The sequence below is a fragment of the Podarcis melisellensis genome (genome assembly GCF_964234715.1).
Source record: "Podarcis melisellensis genome assembly, chromosome: 9".
NCBI classification, from domain to species: domain Eukaryota; kingdom Metazoa; phylum Chordata; class Lepidosauria; order Squamata; family Lacertidae; genus Podarcis; species Podarcis melisellensis.
Window position 1 is genome coordinate 49,942,223 of NC_138541.1, and position 18,562 is coordinate 49,960,784.

An 18,562-nucleotide genomic window follows, 5' to 3' on the forward strand; every position below is an offset into this window, starting at 1 on the left:
CACTTCCTTTCCAAAGATTTGCCCTCGTTTGGTCGAGTCAGAGAATCCTTACCTGTAAAATATCACCTGCAAAATAAGACCAATATTGTTCAAGATGTGGAAGTGTTAGTGGAACCCAGTGAAGCCTTCATGTTTTCTGGCCTTAAGCAGGTATGGCTTAGACTCCAAACTTAAAATAAATATTTTGTTACAGCCTTTTGCATACCTTCAAGCTATTATCTGAATCACACATAGGATAAATTGATTGTCCTAAACATGTCCAATTTTATTGTTCTGAATATTGTGTCTGTTTGCAAAACTTAGAGGTGGAGAAACTGGGGAATAAAAACCACAAGATATCCTTGTTTGAGGGAAGAATAACTTTTTACACAAATCTGAAATATTAAGTTTGTATATACAGATATCTAGGTACCTGGGGGAACTTTGCATTTATCTATAATTGAGAGAGAAACTAGAGTAGAGAGAGGGTAGAGAAAGAAAATATTGATGGTGGTAAGAAATTGTATGGTTTATTACCTTAAACTGTATGCTCCCATTCATTACATGGGCTTGCCAATCGGAAGGTCTGCAGTTCGAATCTGTGTGACAGGGTGAGCTCCTGTTGCTCTGTCCAAGTTTCTGTCAACCTAGCAGTTTGAAAGCATCCCAGTGCAAGTAGATAATAGGTACTTTTGAGGCGGGAAGGTACAGTGTTTTGTGTTCTCTGGCAATCGTCACGGTGTTCCATTGCGCCAGAAGTGGCTTAGTCATGCTGGCCACATGACCTGGAAAGCTGACTGTGGACAAACACTGGCTCCCTTCGCCTAAAGTGAGATGAACGCCACACCCCATAGTCACCTTTGACTGGACTTAAACATCCAGGGGTCCTTTACCGTTTCCATGGGGAACTCTGATACTGTTATGACTTCAGCAGCTGCCATTTAAGAAACAGACAACTTGTAACATTCACAAGATATACTTGAGCCTTTGCAAGTGCCGGTCAGGAGGGTTGAAATTACAAGGTTAAAGTTGAAAGAGCGAGGAGGTTGAGAAATTGGGAAGAAAAAGAACATACTAATGATTAACTGTTTCAGACAAATGTTTAAATAAAATAGAAAGCCTGGATTGAGATTGTAATCCAAAAAAAAGGACTGATTACAGACTTTGAACTGTATTTTTAGATAAGATTGCGAATCCTTCCTGGTACCGAACAGGAAATGTTATACAACTTCTATCCTCTCATGGCTGGATATCAACAGCTGCCATCACTTAATATCAACCTGCTACGGTTTCCAAATTTCACCAACCAGCTGCTTAGAAGATTTATACCAACACACATATTTGTAAAGGTAAGATATAATAAGGACATCTGTGCTGTTTAGAGCTCTTTCAGTACATGTGTCATGCTTAAAGACAGTTGAATATTAGGCTAGACTTTTCAAGTTGGCATAGCATCTACCCAGAAATTGCAAAATGTAAGAAGCAAATCTGTAATTTGGAGTATAGTCAATTAGAAGGCTCTTGTTGACTGCATTTTGTAATAATTTAATTGGGATTCCGAGGAAATATTTCCTGTTAAGACTAGCTTACATCATTTTATGAGAGAACCAGAGTATCTGTTCAGTCTGTAAAATGTGCTAAAGCTTCTGCCTGTATTCTGTGATCCAAATTAAAATTAGGCAAACAATAGCTGCTATTTCATATTATATTTCAGTACTTTGTAAGATGCTTAGTTGAAATAGTTTCAAGATAGAGTAAGTATCTCTTTGGGTTATGAATTACCATGATGCTAAATCAAACTTGGAAATAACTGGAATTGAAAAGAGTCTAATATGAAGACAAAGCACCAATGGCTTTTTTTGGCATTTTTTAATAGTATTCCTTTGATAGTGGAATTATTAGGTACCAAGCCCTTTTTTTCATGCCAAGAATTGGTCTACGTTAATTGAAATATTCATACTCATTATGTTACTGTTACGCTGGTGGCTAGGAAGAGACATGTCCAGGCAGTGTTAGTGAAATTGTTGAAAAAATGTGATGTGTCTTTTGTGAACTACATTGTAAAAAAACACACAACCTAATCCCCTCCCCTGTCATAGCTCTTCATTCTACTTGATTTGCATTACAGCCAAAAAGGACGAGTGTTTCCCATACATTCTGACAATCAATATACTATTGAGATGAACCACCTACACATTTTGCCAGCTAGAGACATAAGCCTGCTGCCTCTGGGAAAGAAGCTCTAAGCATGTGTAGCATCTTGAGCTGTACTTTCTTCTTGCCCATACTCTCATACATGGCAATATTAGTTTCTCTTCCTAAAAGAGGGTGGGGGGCTTCCTTAAGGGATACATTTCATCCCCTTTCTGCTCTAAAGGAAAAAAGTTGAATAAATTGAGTCCCGGGTTGTGTTAGACTTAATAATCCCTCAGCACTGAAATAATGTTAAAGATACTTGCCATTATAAGTATTGTAGTTGATGTAATAAAATTGTGGTCTTAAATGCTAAAGAATTGCCATTTTGCAAGTTACACTTTTGTGCATTGTATCTATAGAGACTGCCGGAGCCAGTGACGTCAGTTTGGAATTCATTCTAAGCTATTGCTACTAATGTTTTTGAAAACTAGCTGGAATTTTACAAATCTGAAAGAATGATAGGAGTTATCTTGCTCATGTTGTAAAGTTTCTAATTAAGTGGCATGTATTTATCTTCTTTAAGAGTAAAAAAAATATGCAGTATTGTTAGTTCCACAGAATGAGAGACATTAGATAAAAAAATTTTTATTAGTGGAACAGCTTGCTGATGGAAATCCGAAAAAAGAGAAGGATGCTCAAAGTGCAGTTGGCATCTAATTATTGCCTCCTTCTGCCTGTGTCTGCTGTAACTAACACATATCCAAACTCCTTTTTATTTGGATTAGAAGTGATCCGACACACAAGAAAATTTGAAAAATCACTCTTACATTATTTCCACCGGTGAATGAATGTAATACTCTTCACCATTATAGCCTGAACTTCATTGCTTCCTTGTAGCCAACGCCTAACAGTGTTTGTTTTAACAATCCTTCAGCGCTCACTAATCTCAATGGGACGTGCCTCCAATTAAATAGTTTTAAGAGTGGAAACCTAGGCAACTTTCTCTACAATAAATATACAGAGTTTCTAAGTTGCACGTGAAGAGGGCTGGGGGTATCGGGTTTGTTAGGATGGGGATGGGCAAGGAGGCGGTGAGGTCAGCGAAGCTCTGGTTTGGTGGTGAAGAATGCCACCACTGCAGGTCCAGAGCTCCTGAACCTCACCACTGACTTGTTCCAACCCCACCCCAATGAATCCCAAAAATGGCTGCTAGGAGGAGGATGCCACTCCAGCTGCAGCTGCTGCTAAGTAATATTAGTCTGTGCCATGAATTGCAGTACAATGGATTTACAGTTTGGGGCTGAGTGAATTCTAAAAGACAAGAAACCAATATTGGTATGTAGATTTGAACTGTACTGTTGTATACTTGTAGATTAAACTTAAATATTAAATCTGTTCTCTCTTCCTTCTAAAGCCACAGGGCCGTCAACCAGATGATGCTTCTATTGCTGCTGCGTAACTGTGGATTCATGCACTTAAGGGGGAGAGTTTTGCACATACTTTATAGAACTCTGCTTTTTCCAAACTAATTTTGCTCCGTCTACAAATGAAAAACTTAGGAGCCAAAACAACTGCTTAAAGTCTTAATTAAGTCTCTTTATGGACTTGATTCGAACAAATAATATATGGGGGAAAGTCAGTGTTCTAATTTTGCGTGTGCGGGTTTTTCTAAGTGTGCGGGTTTTTCCTTGGACTTCGCTGAAACGGAAGTGCTATTTATTATGTATATGGAATATTTTAGCAATATGAATGACGTTAACTTGGCTAAAAAGAAGAAAATTTATTCTGCCTTCAGTAGCCAGAGGTGCAACGCCTGTGGTGTTTGCTATAATAACTGATTCCACCACTGGCCCTCGATTTCTATAGCATTTAAGTCTCACTTGCTTTTAGAACCTCCTTTTTGTGCCCTTTTATGTTTCGAGTAAAGAACAGGATTCACTTCATATGCTTATTGTCTTCTTAGGCACTAGCTACTTGATGCATGATTGATAATTTGAAGTATTCCATGAATAAGTGTCATTTTGTGCTTGCATCTGCTGATAACTGAGAGTTGCTGGCTATTAGTAGTGCTGTGCAAACCACTGGGAAGCTGTTTTGGGGGCCTTTCTCATGAAGAGGCAATGATAGCAGTATTGAGAAGCTGATAGTTCCTAATGGCAACTTTGCCACTGAACAACCCTTGGCTTTTTCAAGCAGCTCTTCAGCATCCTTTGACAGTCATTTACTATGGGAGAAGATAAACCCTAAATACCACAATACTACAAAATGATATGGCTGGATTTTGTTATCAAGTAGCCAAATGCATCTTAAATGCTTGGCCACCCTTGCAAAACTATCCTATTGCTATGGTAGGCCTTTTGGAAGAAGCTGAAACATTTGGCTAATGTGTGGAGCCATATGCTTAATTTTAGCAGTTCAGAGCCAGGTCTGCTACCATGGGCTGGCTTAAAAATGCTTTCTACTGTAAACTCTAGTTGCTAACTGGAAGCCATTTTGTAGAAAAAGCCCATTACACTGCAGCAATATCATCCAGTTCTTCAGACTTTTATCCAGTCAATCTCTATTAGGGTTAACTCCCCATGCAGAATGTCAATTAGCTAACAGAAATTCATCCTATCAATGTTCATGTGAGCCGGTCACAGTAAATCATGTAAATAAAAGTGTTTCATGATTTTTTTCATTGTTCAATAAATTAATTTAAGCTTTGGCTTTTGGATCTCATAGTGTGTCTCCTTTTGGATCTAAAGGAAGATCAGAGCCCAGGGTACAATGTGAGCTAACAATGTGAGCGAGGAAATTTCCTCATTCAAATATCTCCTCAGCCATGAACTTGCTAGGCTGCCTTAAGCACGCTGCGTTTTTCTCAGCTTCGGTCCCTTCATCTGCAATATGAGGATAACAACTGGCTTAATTTCCAGCTCTGTTGGCAGTTGCTGGCATAACATAGGCAATGCACTTCAGAATGCTTGAAGTGCGATCTAACCACCAAGTAGTGCTATCCTGAATTTTTACAGCAATTTATGAGACGAATAGTGTCTTTATGGTATGATACAGGTTTAGGAGATAATATTTTTAAATGGCATAAATGCCATCTGAAGTAGGTTTACACCTGTAATCTGAAGGAGGTTTGCAAACTAGCATTTGGCATTATTGTAGCTGGTTTTGTACTAATAAAAGGGTCACCCATGTGGTAGTATTGATGACCAACCCAATGTCAAAAAGTATACTTCCTCGCCTTCAAACACCTAGTAGAAGTGGGTATGTCTTGATCTTCCTCCTATAGGAATCTAACACCATGGCAAGATCTGCCTCAGTGCTACTCTTGTGGCCAGCTGATTGGGTAAGCAGCTATCTGGAAATGAACCAAATGTCTTTTAAACAAACAAATAAATAAATAAATAAATAAAGACACAACTTTACTGAGGAACAAGGGAGAGAGAGAATATGTGGCTAACTTCCTCTAGCCTCATGAATGCAGTGAACCTCATTTTGATGAAAATATGAATAAATCAGAGTTGCTTTAAACCAGAAAAGAACAAATTGTGGAAATAAAACAATTATAACAAAGCAGTGTCGATCCTGAAAAAGTATGTTGTGCAACTGAGATGGAATATACAAGCTTTAAAAGTAAACTGACCAGTTATTGCTGCAAGATCAGTCTAGCTTGATCTTAAAGCTGCTCTTGAAATCTTATGCTTACTAACCATTGCATAAGTTGAGCTGCAACATCCCAGGCATAACAATACTGAGTTGAGGCTGAATTTCATTTGTTTGTTGGTTTGTTTTGTTGTTGTTGGTTTTTTGCTGCTTTGAAATTTTAAATTTAAGACTTTCACAAGCACATTTATTTTCTTCAAAATTCTCAGGTTTGGTTAAAATGCAAGCTGATTATTTGTGGTCTATTACTGGGTGAGCATCTTTAAGCCATTCCTAAGAGGGGCAGCCTTTCTAGTCCACCAATCCAACATTGCTTTTCTTCACATAGTATTATCAGCATTATAAATGCCATCTCTTGAGCCCTTAAAAAGCTGGCTTGCCTTTCATAAGATCTAAAGGAAGGAAAAAATCTGCCCACAGACGCTGTATAAAGTGTACCCTGGTGGACTTTACAACCAATGTGAGTAAAGATAGACCATAAGAGTAGAAAATAGATTAAGTCCTCCTGATTTTTCATTTGCATTAACAGTAAGATCCCCTTTTTCCCATCAGTATGAAGCCTGTATGTGACCCTGTCAAAGAGTCATGGAATTTGACAAGAAAAAATGGGTTATCTACTTGTTCAAGAACCCCCAGTCTCTTCTATTGTTTGAAGGCTTTCAATATGTTTGATTGCAACAACAAAGGAAATAATACCCAAGCATGTTTTCTGGCTATGGAAAATAAATACCTGAGCATATTTTCTGGCTTTGTACTTCAACTTCAACCAGGAGACGGGAACAGAGGTGTGTGCTTGGTAGCCCACAAGCTGAGGAGAAATAACATACCGTACCTAACGAATACCAGAGAATGTTGATAATGATCTTTCTGAATGCTTTGAAAACAGTCAATTATCTGTGAAATAAGTTTCCCCAGCTGGGATGCTTGGAAGCAGCATTTTCCTGACCACAAATCCTTTTTTAAAAAAAGCATATTTAAAATCTCTAAAATGGCTGCCTTTCAAAGAAAGGAATATAAGTAAATTCATCTTATGTTTAATGCACGCACTCTTAAGTGATGACTGAACAGCACTGGCTGGGACCGAAGGGAAACTTAGTCCAAAACAGCTGGAGGATGCCAGGTTGCTCATCCTAGATTATTGCTGTCTCAATTTTCTCTAGCTCCTCTCCAATCCTTACAATCTGAATTTTACCTTTTGTACTCCAATTAACTTGTACTCTTCAAAAGAACTCTCTCCATTTCAGATCTTCTGTCCTCGTCTGTTACTTCTCTCATGCCGCTGAGTATATCTGCTGTTTGCTTATGTGTATTAGGTTTCTGCCTCTCTGTCCTCTGTTGGTTTTCCCCCTACTTGCCTAATCCCTCATTCAAAATTTCCACAGGAAATTTGCTGGTGTCTCTCAGGGATTTGTATTTGGTCATCTGCTACTCTATTTATGTACCCGAGTGACTTCATCAAATATTGTGGTTTTCAGTGAGATCATCCATCTCTACTTCTTTATTCCACAACTGCTTCCAACCCCACCAACTTTCTGTCTGATATTTCAGCTTAGATGTTTCATTCATTGCCATTACAAACTTGGTTTATACTTGGGCAACTCTCCTTCCGGGCCTTCTTTCCTTCTTTGCCACCATCCACCCTGTAAGTAACCATGGCTTTATCTTGGATCTCCTTTGTTTTCCTTATTTAGAGCATCACCAGGTCATGTTGCTTCTCTCCAGCAAACTCATCTTTACCTTCAAAGCATTCTTATCCCTTCAGCATCCCCCAGCTGTGACCTTTGTTCCTACAGCTTCACCACCCTCAACCATCTACAGGTCTCCTGTTTCATTAAACTGTGCCCCTCTTTCTACCCATATGCAGTGATGGATGGCACGTTGGGGTGGCCTGACCTCCTACCAGCTAAGGTTCTGCTATTTACTGGGAAGGAGGAGGGAAGGGGAGCCTATCTAGTGCTCCTGCCAATGCATTTGCACCACACCAACTTCACTGCTACCTTACCCTCTCTCCCATTGAGTGTCACTGACTCCACTGTCAGATCATGGGAGTGTTGCTGCACCACTATGCCACCCTTTACTGCCCCATCTCTGGAACACCATTTCAGAGCACATTGTGTTGTATTAATTCTGTCTTCTTTCTAAAACCACCTTTTTAGTTACTGTATTTTTTGCTCTATAAGACTCACTTTTTCCCTCCTAAAAAGTAAGGGGAATCTTATGTGTGTGCATCTTATGGAGCGACTGCAGGCTGCACAGCTATCCCAGAAGCCAGAACAGCAAGAGGGATCGCTGCTTTCGCTGCACAACTTTCCCTCTTGTTCTGGCTTCTGAGATTCAGAATCCCCCCCCCCATTTTCTCCTCCAAAAACTGGGTGCGTCTTATGGTCTGGTGCGTCTTATAGAGTGAAAAATACGGTAAACCTTTGGCACAACCCCTTAATCTTCAACCCTTATTGAAACTAAGTTTATGTGGAACCAAACTGAACACACATTCTTGCCCTGCTTACCCTTCCCTCCATTTTCCTTCCCTGTGTTGGAATTTTTTTATTGGTCTCTCCTCCAAGGAGTTTACAATCTCTTTTGTTACTCCTGTTTCTTTTTTCTTAATGAACAATTCATGCAAAAACACAAAGCAGGTTTGGGAAATAAAGAACTGGGGTGTTCTTCAGTATTTAAAAGACCAGGCTCACAGGCCCATGACATAAATGTGTCTGTGGGCAAATTAAAATGTTGAATGGCCATTATGGTCTCATTGGCACTGCACAGCACGGTGTGCTAGGTCACCCTGTAAGCAAAGGGGTGGGGGAGAGTTTTTTTATAGTTATTTTGCAAAAGGAAGAGAAAGATCTGACATGAAGTGCTTGCCCCCTAACAACATTCCTGATGCATAAAAAAAGCAACAGCGACTGGGGAAAAAAAAAGAAATATCTGGAATCTTTACTAGAAGAATTTCCAAACATCTAGTGGGGGGATTAAAAACTTTTCATGCTGGTAGTCACTAAGGAATTATGGCCTTCAGAAACCTTAAGCATGAACAATCTTGTGGCAAATAGTTTAAAATCCATACATATACCTAAAATAATAGCTATTGAAGAAGAGAATGAAAAAAAATACATTGTGCTGATGGCATATCTTTTTAATATAGGTTAGTGGTTTCCTTTCCATTTTAAGTCAAGGTTATAGCACTTTTCTTTATTGATCTTGTCATTGTGATGGCAGTGTTGTAGGGTGTGTCCAGACCCGTAGGCTATTGTACAACGGAGCCGTCTGTCTTCTCTTACTAAAAGGTTATTATATAAACACAAGTGAAGACCCGCCAAAAAAAAAAACAACCAGCACCACCCGCTGGTAGTGTATTTTGGTTTTACTTGTTTCTACATTCCATCCTTTTGTAAACTATGCATTAAACGCAACATTTTTTAAATTTGTAACTTTGCACATCTTAAATGTTTACTCTGTGCAAAAAAATAATAAATATTTATATAAATCCTTTTTATTTCTGTTGGATGTACATATGACCCATCACAAATCACTGGTACATTTTGTCATTGCAATATTAAAAACTGTTTTGCTCTTCCTATTTTCATTTGTTTCTAATGATTCAATATAACATAAGTAGCAAGCCATTCAAAGGATCAAAATCTACAGCAGTGGTTCCTAATTAGCTAAGCACTGCAAATGCCCTGTTTTTCAAATGCCAAGCCATGGACCCCCTACTTTTGAAATTTATTGTATCTATATAGTTGTTTTTGTTATGTGAATGGTGTTATGGGTGGGTTATGCGGATACCCCGAGTTCCATGGACCAACAATTGGGAACCACTGATCTACAGTGTAAGTTTTTCTCAGTGTTGTGTCTCTATGGCTTGCTCAGCAATTGGACATAATTGCTGAGTTACAGGGGAGAGAGAAATCACTAGGACCAGTTACACTTCAATCAATGGGCCAAAAGGGCCCCCATCTGTTCTTTGCCACCAGCAAAGGTATGTCCCCACTTGTGCAAGCCCAAAATTATCAGGGTCAGCTGATATTTACAGCAAAGTAACAGCTTGCAGTTATTTCCCACTTCAGAATTAATCGAAACCAAGTGGGAGCTTCACACACTTCCTACGCATGTCTTGGAAAAATGACTAGGCCCTCAAAATCAAAAACATTCTTTGATATATTTTTTAAAGAGGGGAGTAGCTGCAGTACTGAACTCTTAAGTTTGTTTGGATGTGACCCAATAAGGATGAGGTGGGGAACTGCATCTGGGTGGTGGGCTGCATCTCTCTCACAGGGCATCTTTGACAGGTTAGCCAGGCCATCCACCTATTACTCACCTGTCATAATTACACCAGGTGACCCATTTTTCATACCTCTGAGCATGGGAGCCCTGGCAATCAGCTTTTCACTGGGGCTTTTCAAAACCATGTACTGTGCTTTGCAAGCCCCAATGATCAGCTGGTTATTAGCACTTGCAAGCCACTGAACAGACATTCCCCACTGCTGCAATAGGTATTTACTACAGCACCAGGTGATTCTGGTCAGGTTACGGATCTGGCAAGCAAACTCTATAAATAGATGGCTAACAGTTGCTTATTATTCAGCTGGCAAAAGATTTGGATCCTGATGTTTATTTTCATACCAGTACCCAAATTCTGAAAGTGCTGGCAACCCTTATAGACTACAGAGGCGCAAAACACTTTATTTAAGCTTACACCTACCTCAGTAAGTGTTTACATTTGCATTTTTAAAATGAAGAAAACAATGAGAAGGAAATAGACTTCTGCTGCAGTTGCCTTTTTGTTTGAGTGTAAAAAAAAGGAGTAATTATATATGTGTGTGGGGAAAGGAGGTATTTTGGCTGCCGTTATAATCCTAATTCTTGGGAGCCACCCAATGTATAGGAAAATTACACTGGAATAGCTTCAGTCAGTGCTGAGTTGTGATGTCAGCTAATTATCCTTATAACAGTACAAATGAGGAATCTAATCCTCAGTAATAATAGAATTTTGTGTGTGTGATCATTTTTTTAATTTTAGCTGTGTCTTATTGATACACCATTTTGAGACTTGCAATTAAGGGGTTTGTAAATCTAAAGAAATACATAAAAATTAATATTGTGGTGGCGTGACGTCAGGGATATGTTTCATTTAGCAGGAAACTTTATTTTTCCTTTATGCCTCCCACTGACCCTTAAGCTCTTTGCATGGTGGTAGCAGTTAAAAGACTAAATTAAAGACAGTTGGCTATTGTTTGGGCTTGGCCTACTATCTGTTTAGAAGCTGCAGGAAAAACAAAACAACCCAGAAGTGCTACTTGTTCCGGCTAATTCATGGGCAGTTTGTTATTTTCAGTATATGGCACAATATAATGTCAACTAAAAAAGATTTATATGTACTAGCTTGATCAGGTTCTGTTCTAAGAGTATGCCTCGCTGCCCACGTGTGTGTGAAATACTATCCCCAGCCAGAAAACCTTTAGACAAATTACCTACAATTATCTCTTCATTTGCCTTGTTCTCAACATTTTCCTTCCCACATACATGCTAAAATTAATTTAGACTAGTTTCAACAAGTAAGAGTAGTCATCAAGGTTATTTTGTTTATCTGTTGCTAGATCCAGTCGAATACAGGGAATGGCACAAAGAAGAAGGAAGAAGTTATATGATTGCAGCTTTCATGGTAGTGTTATTAATGTGGAACATGGCCACAATCCAGAGAATTCTGTGATACCCTGAAATTATAGCTGCAGTTAATACCTGCAGCTGGAAGAGATTACAAGAGAACATGGACTCCCTAACAAGTCCATTCTAGGGAAGCACTGAAGAAAGGACACTAGAGTATAATTTACAATATACTTTTTAAAGCTTTTGTTAAAACAGTTATCGTGGTGCCTCAGGCCTCTATCAACCATAGCCTGGTGCTATCAGGGGCATTAATGTTAACTGTAACTTTACTTTTGGTAGTACAGTTAATACATTCCTTTTGAGTTTTGTCTCCTACATTCCTATTTAACCACAAATGAGTCAGTCAGTATTTAGAGTTTTGTTTTACAGATAGTAGCTTTCCCTGAAGTCCACTGGGAAGAATGGACTCTTATGCACATCAGATCTGTAACGGATAATAGAAAGTAAAACACAACCTTATAACAGAAACAAAATGCTTTCACCATGCCATTACTTTGCATTTTTAAAATAAATCTAGGATGAAGTGTTGTGCACTGGGCATGGTATTGGGATACTGTTCCTTTTAAACCCCTTTTCTCTGCTTTGGTTTGGTGGATTTTGGTAAAACTATTTGGGTGTTTAGATTTACTGGGCTTTTTGTATTTTAAACATTTTAAGCTGCTGTGTGTTTTAAAAACCCACCAAACCCTTAAAGTTTGTACCTTTCAGAACCTAAAGTTGTGAGATAGGTAATATGTTTCTAAAGTGATAAAAATGTAAATTTCATGAATCAGCAAAATTAAAACACTTCGTCTTATTTAGATAGCAACAATTAAATTCAATATATACTGGCTTTCCAATGTAATCAATGATGCTTGAAGATAATACTGCATTGGTTAAATTATGCCCATGGTGAGATATATAATAATTAAAATAATCCCTCAGTATTTAAATAGCTGTCAATTCAGAATTTTTTTAATACTATCTCTGGTCACAAGATGACCAGTAATAATAGATGAGGAGCTGTCGCCAAGTAGTAAGAAAAGAAAGTTTTTTTAAAAAAATATGTGTGATATATATGTGTGTGTGTGTATGCATATTACATATCTTAGTGCACCGATTATACAGTTGTCATCGTTTATCTTACACTCTTTGTAAGAGAATGTTATGTAAGAATTAAAAGAAGAAAAGGTACACAACCATCATCTTGTACGGTATCCTGCTTATTTCAAGTGATATGTAAATTGTGAGTAGGTTCTATAGGTTTGATTTCATCCTTTGAAGTTTTAAAGGAATTTACAATTGCCTAATGAACTGGGGTGCGACCGGGAGGAGGGAGAGAACGCTTCCACTCCCTCGCTCTCTAGCAGTGGATCAGAGATGTCAATTCCTCACAGCGCGCGCGCGCTTTTCAAGCGCTGCATGACAGGACTAAACAGTCCCCAAGTTCGAGGCGGTGAATTAAGTTTCCTTTCCCAACCTTCCAGTAGCTAAAACACACAGCGGGGCCCTGTGGGTGGCAACCCTGAACTGGAGGCGGGCGAAAGTAGTTTAATAATTTCCTCGAGTATTGTATGATGCCGTGTGCCGCGCTTAAAACTTTTCCTTTGCTTTGAAAAGAGCGGCTTTATAACCTGAGGCAAACGCGGCAAAGGAGCCAGGAGCCAGCGCAGCTGGTCTGCGAGGGAGCCCGCGGCGCAGGGAGAGGGCGGCGCCGCTGAGGGTCGCCCGGGAGGCGGGCCAGGCGTCCACGTGCAGCGAGCGGGGAGAAGGCGGGGAGACGCGGAACCTGCCGCTGGGCCGGCGGGGGGCGGTCCGTCCTGGCGGAGCTGGGAACCGCGCCAGGCTGCCAGCGCTGCGCGCAGTGCCGTGCCCGGCGCTCCTGGCCAAGCGGCGGCTGCTTCGACTGCTGCTGCTTCGGCGCTCCGACGCCGCGATGCCTCGCCGGATGGAGAAGTTCTTGCAAATCGCCCCGCATTCCTTGGCCATCGTCCTGAGTCCCTGCGGCGGGGAAGAGGCTGCCTCGCGGCCGGCCAGGCACCGAGAGGAGCTGCAGGAGGACGGCGGCGGAGAGGCGGAGGACGACGACGACGACGGGGAAGGTGAGGGCAAGCGGCGGCGGCGGCTGCAGCAGCAAGGGGAAGGAGCGCCGCCGCCTCCGCCGCCGGGCAGCGACTCTCTGGGTCGCCACCACATCGGCTACGAGATCTTCGCCGACTTCAAGCAGGAGAACATGCAGCATTTCTGGAACAAGAAGGTGACGGCGGCGGTGGCCGAGACTTTCTTCCTGGGCTGGATCGACGAGCAGGTGCTGCTGATCCAGGGCAAGGAGGAGCACCTGGAGGCGCTGCGCGAGGGCTGGATGCGCAGGTCCCTCAAGCCCCCCGCGGGCTTCCGAATCAAGTGCCTGGGTAAGCGCGCGCCCGGGGCGCAGGGCCGAGCGCGCGGGGCAAGCCGGGGCAGGACGAGGGAAGCAGCGGCGTCCCCCAGTGGACGGGAGCGGGGAGGCGCGGGGTGCGCCTGCGCAGGGCCGAAAGATGTCAACACCCCCCCCAGCTCCGCCTGGCAACTTGGAAAGGCTCTGAGGGAGCCCAGGTTACGTTTTTTGTTCCCTCTGCCCCAAGGGGAGGAAGGCGACCTGGGCATCTTCCTGGGGAAGCGCGCATGCCACTTTCTTGCTTCCCACTCAGTCCGTTACCCCTTCAGCGACCTCCTAATGGTTTCTGCCTAACTCAACTCTTGTCAAATGCGTTTTCCTCTTGATTGACGAGGGGAGGGGTGTGTAAGTATAATATACTGTATTTATTGCTCTATAAGACTCACTTTTTCCTCCTAAAAAGTAAGGGGAAATGTGTGCGCGTCTTATGGAGCGAATGCAGGCTGCGCAGCTATCCCAGAAGCCAGAACAGCAAGAGGGATTGCTGCTTTCACTGCGCAGCGATCCCTCTTGCTGTTCTGGCTTCTGAGATTCAGAATACTTTTTTTCTTGTTTTCCTCCTCCAAAAACTAAGTGCATCTTGTGGTCTGGTGCGTCTTATAGAGCAAAAAATACAGTCATACACGGCACAACCATCGTGTGATTTGAAGAAGAAAAGCGGTGCTTGATTCCTGAAAAGTGGTGGGACTTTTGATTGCGCCCATCCAGAAGCGGCCTATTATCTTTAGGGGGGGTAATATTGCCTCCTTTTCACCCACTCTGGTATGTCAGCAATTGAATACAGGTTTGACAGGTAAACTGCTAAGAAAAGTTCCATTTCCTTAGCATTTTACCTGTCAGTACTGTCTCTTGTTTTTTCTGTCTTTTTGATAGGCAGTTCATGTAGATTAACTAGTGAGTGTTATATAAAAAGTGAGAAAAATATCTCCAACACCCTCCTACCCCAGATCAATTGGTCACTGTCTCTCCTTTCTCCAATTTTTTAACCTCCCCATCACATATGGTGCTCAAAATAAGCTAAGCGCACATGCCTAACATAATCACAGACTCTCCCATTGGTGGTTTAACTTAGCTCAGGAACCATTGCCAACTAACTATTTTGGAGGAAATTCCCTTAAAAATAGCTCCAAAATTTTATTGGCCAAAAGCTCAACAACTTTGCCAAGAAAAGCTCAACAACTTGTGTCTGAATCTGGGGCCTTGTGCATGAAAATCAGATGCTTTACCACTCAGCTGTGGCTCAGTAGCTGATCCGCTGAAGTCTCCAGGTTTGATTTTTACACTGCTTTATACAGTATTCGTTTATCCTTTGGTACATCAGACATAGGTAGATACTAGGAACTTGAAGATGAAATGTAATGGCTTCTTATAGTAGGCCGGCCTTGGAAAAGTTTTTGCTTTTGTTGGATTTCCACCAGGATTTTGTAGTGTCTGTCCAAAAGTCTCCTGTACCTGGGATGTTTCTCAAGACTTATTTGTTGTTGTTTTAGTGTGAACTTGCCTCAGAGTCTGTGTCCTGTATCTTAGACATTTGGGAATTTTATTTATGGGACAGTAATGGTCACTCCCTGCAGTAATTCATGTTTACAATGGCAGGTGCATTTGTGTGAGCTGTTTTCATAGAGCATGCCAGAAAATGGTACCTCTTCACAGCACTGGCAGAAAGAAGCAATACTATTTAATTTGTGTTATGGTGTCTTGCCCACCATATGGTCTTGGTTGTAGCCTTCCAACCCATTTCACTGATACTGCAATTCAAGATTAGATGCAGTATTGTATTTATATCAAATGCCCCACCTCCCTGTGCTGCTGGCAGTTTTAAAAAAGAACAAACATTGCTACCCCTGCATATGCTTTCCCTGCTCTTTACAAATATAAGTTTTCTGGTTGCCCCTGCTATGCTGGCATCTGTGCCTGTGGATTCCCAAGCATTTGTACAAAATGGAGCTTGTTCACACCATGGCTTTCTACACACACCCCTCTGCCTTATACTGTGTCATCTAGCCCAGAATTTTCTCTTGTTGGCAGTGGCTCTTGGAGGTCTCAGAGAGGTTCTTCCCTTCACCTGCTGTGTGATCCTTTTAACTGGAGTAGCCCAGGATTGAACCTGGAGCCTTCTGTGTATTTATCACGTGCTCTGCCACTGAGGTATTGCCATTATTAGATGCAAAGTGCCACATTTATAATAGGGTGTACTTGATACCTTGAATTTGTATGTACTGCAAATAAGGATATGAAGGCTAAAGTGTTGGAACTCTAAACACTGTAAGGAATGGTTTACACAGTAATTGTTGAGTCAATCATGTTTCTGTGAGTGAAAGATATGAGTAATTGTGCAGTGCCCGAAGGCGAAATCTTTCTGCAGCTGTGAACTATCTTTGCTTTTAATCTTAGAATTAGTGTATCTTTTAATATTTGTAAACCACGTGTAAAAGAGAGAGAGAGAGAGCTTTGCTAACTTGGATATATAGCAGAAACATAGTGTATTTGTTTCATTGTGACCTACTACACTGGGGCTCTTATTGTAAATCTAGTCAGAGAATATTAAGGTGTCCATGAACTGAACCTGATCAATTAGTTGCTGCTGACAGCCCATCAGTGACCGAAAGTTTAGTGCAGGGCAAATAAGGCTGACAGGGCTTTTGAAACTCGCGGAATGTGACATTATTGCTCTTCTCAGACCTGTGTAACCTCTCTTAATATGAATGGTAATGGGATTCTGTGATGTACTTTTTCTAGTTGCTTCTTATGCTATACTCAAAATAGTCTCTTAAGAGTTTATTTAGTACCAAAGTTGCTCAAGTGTTACAAAATTGGAGGGTGTGTCTATACTTCAATACTGGCTGGAGATGAAGCTTTGCATGGAATTTTGCACAGAAGTCAGCATTCAAAGGACAAGACTTAATGAGAATGGCATTTTTAAAAAAGGTTCTCCATCAGAGGAAACTAGTAAAGAGTTATAGATGATCACTACTCTAATCTGTGGTTGATACTTCGCCTCTCAACCATCACATGTGATATACTTATCTGGATCTCTTAGGTAGGAGAATTTCAAGTTAATTCTACAGCAAGCAACAAGAAGGCACTTCTTTCCCCAACTTTTATTCTTCTTTATTGACAAACTTTGTCAGCTATGGATTTTCTCTGTGTCCGTCTGCAGCCAGTTGTTGCTGTTTGCTTTATTGTACGATGCTAATACTGCTTTAGTAGGTGGGTTTCAAATTTGCCCTATCCAACAGTTGCAGCTCTTGTTACAATCTTCACTTGCTGAATTAATGCTAAGCAAAGAGATTTGTTTGAAAAATGTCAGCATTATACAGCCAGGAAGGGCTTGACATTTGGCTGGAACGGGTCCACAGATTCTATAAGTGATTGGTATAGTTCAGAAGGCAGCTTCCTTAATTGGAAGGTGACTTCACCAGTTTGTACAATAATTAAACAAAATATACCAGCAACAGCCTAGCAAGGGGAATTCAACAGAAATATTGTTCCTTTGTTTAGACGCTGCCATGCGTAACAGTAGAGGGGCTATATGCTGTTCTCTTGAGTTGAAGCTGAGTGTGCACATTCTTCCTTTCCCCGCAACTCCCTCTGTCTTTTTCTTTTTCTTGAAATGAAATTAAGTCCCTGCTAATTTTTGCTCCCAGGAGTAGTGCTTTGTTGTAATTTTCTGGTCATTAGTAGATAACTGTAGAAACGTACAGCAGACATAGCACATGAAATGCTGTTAATTTGTTGATGGGCAACAAAGTAGGTATTGTCATGTTCAAAATATCCCTTTTTTACCATGAAAACTTCCTTTCACTGAAAAGTTGTTTTGGTTTCACAGTAATAGTTACTCATCTGTAGTAATACCTCCCCTAGAGGAGTAAGGTTTATTCATATGTAACAATTCTGTGTCTTTTAGAACAGTTCTGGAAGTTACCTTCATATCGTCTATATCTACAGCAGAGTTGATGCTCATTTGTTAAAGTGTTTTCAGACATAATTTATTGAGGTATAGCTTCTACTGAGATGTGATGCATCCAGCATTAGCACAGAAATATTTGGCTGCAGGGGAAGTGGTGATTTTCTCCCCAGCTTATCATTGAGATAATAAGTATAGTGTGAACTGTGCATGTCTCATCATAGACACTGGCTAGATCGTTTTGTCAAGATAGCAGTGGCAAGCAACACTATTTCCTCCTGTGTCTATACCAATTTGGTGAGTGCTTTAAAAATATTGTGTGTGGTTTACACCATTCAAAAAAAAATATTTTAGAATGTGTTTCAGCCCAATTTTCTGGAGGCTGGATTCCAGTACTGGGCAGGGGACAAAGTGGGCAGGGCAAAACAAAACAATAGTCCCAAGAAAAAGAAAAACTGCACGTTCTTCAGTCCCCCACAATGTTGTCACAGACATAAGTTCACCTGGCACATAGCACTCATCGTCTACCTTCCAGGACTAGACAGCTGGTGCATCCTGTCAAAGCCAGGCTCCAGGCCTGATGACATGCAGCCTAATCCCAGAAATATTTACTCAGAAGTAAGTCCCATTTAGTTAGACATTCCCAGTTAAGCATGCATAGAATTGCACCTTAATAATGGTTTATAAAGAAAAAAGTGTTTTTATAATGACTCTGGTGTGGCTGGAATGAAGCACCCAAGGGCATCTGCCCAACTGCAAGAAAGTTTTATGTCTTTTTAGTGAGATACTAACTTTAG

The 18,562-nt window shown here is 40.9% G+C and overlaps 2 protein-coding genes across 6 annotated transcripts in view; both read left to right on the plus strand.

Moving 5' to 3' along the window:
• Positions 1-18,562, plus strand: part of TRAPPC11 (trafficking protein particle complex subunit 11) — a 68,774-nt gene that overhangs the window by 25,855 nt on the left and 24,357 nt on the right. The window contains exons 28-31 of one of the 4 annotated variants that reach the window (XR_014172025.1): positions 17-150; positions 1,161-1,328; positions 3,530-4,540; positions 4,649-4,824. Coding sequence is in view for 3 of the 4 variants with exons in the window: in XM_081926341.1 (XP_081782467.1) it covers positions 17-150; positions 1,161-1,328; positions 3,530-3,574 (347 nt within the window). In the remaining variant the exon portion in view is untranslated. Of the gene's footprint in view, positions 1-16; positions 151-1,160; positions 1,351-3,529; positions 4,825-18,562 lie in introns of those variants that run through there. The other 3 variants (XM_081926341.1, XM_081926340.1, XM_081926342.1) reach the window with 3 other exon arrangements.
• The window catches only part of STOX2 (storkhead box 2), a 131,963-nt gene continuing 126,678 nt past the window's right edge, over positions 13,278-18,562 (plus strand). For both annotated transcript variants that reach the window (XR_014172026.1, XM_081926344.1), the window contains exon 1: positions 13,278-13,832. Coding sequence is in view for 1 of the 2 variants with exons in the window: in XM_081926344.1 (XP_081782470.1) it covers positions 13,358-13,832 (475 nt within the window). In the remaining variant the exon portion in view is untranslated. The remainder of the gene's footprint in view (positions 13,833-18,562) is intronic.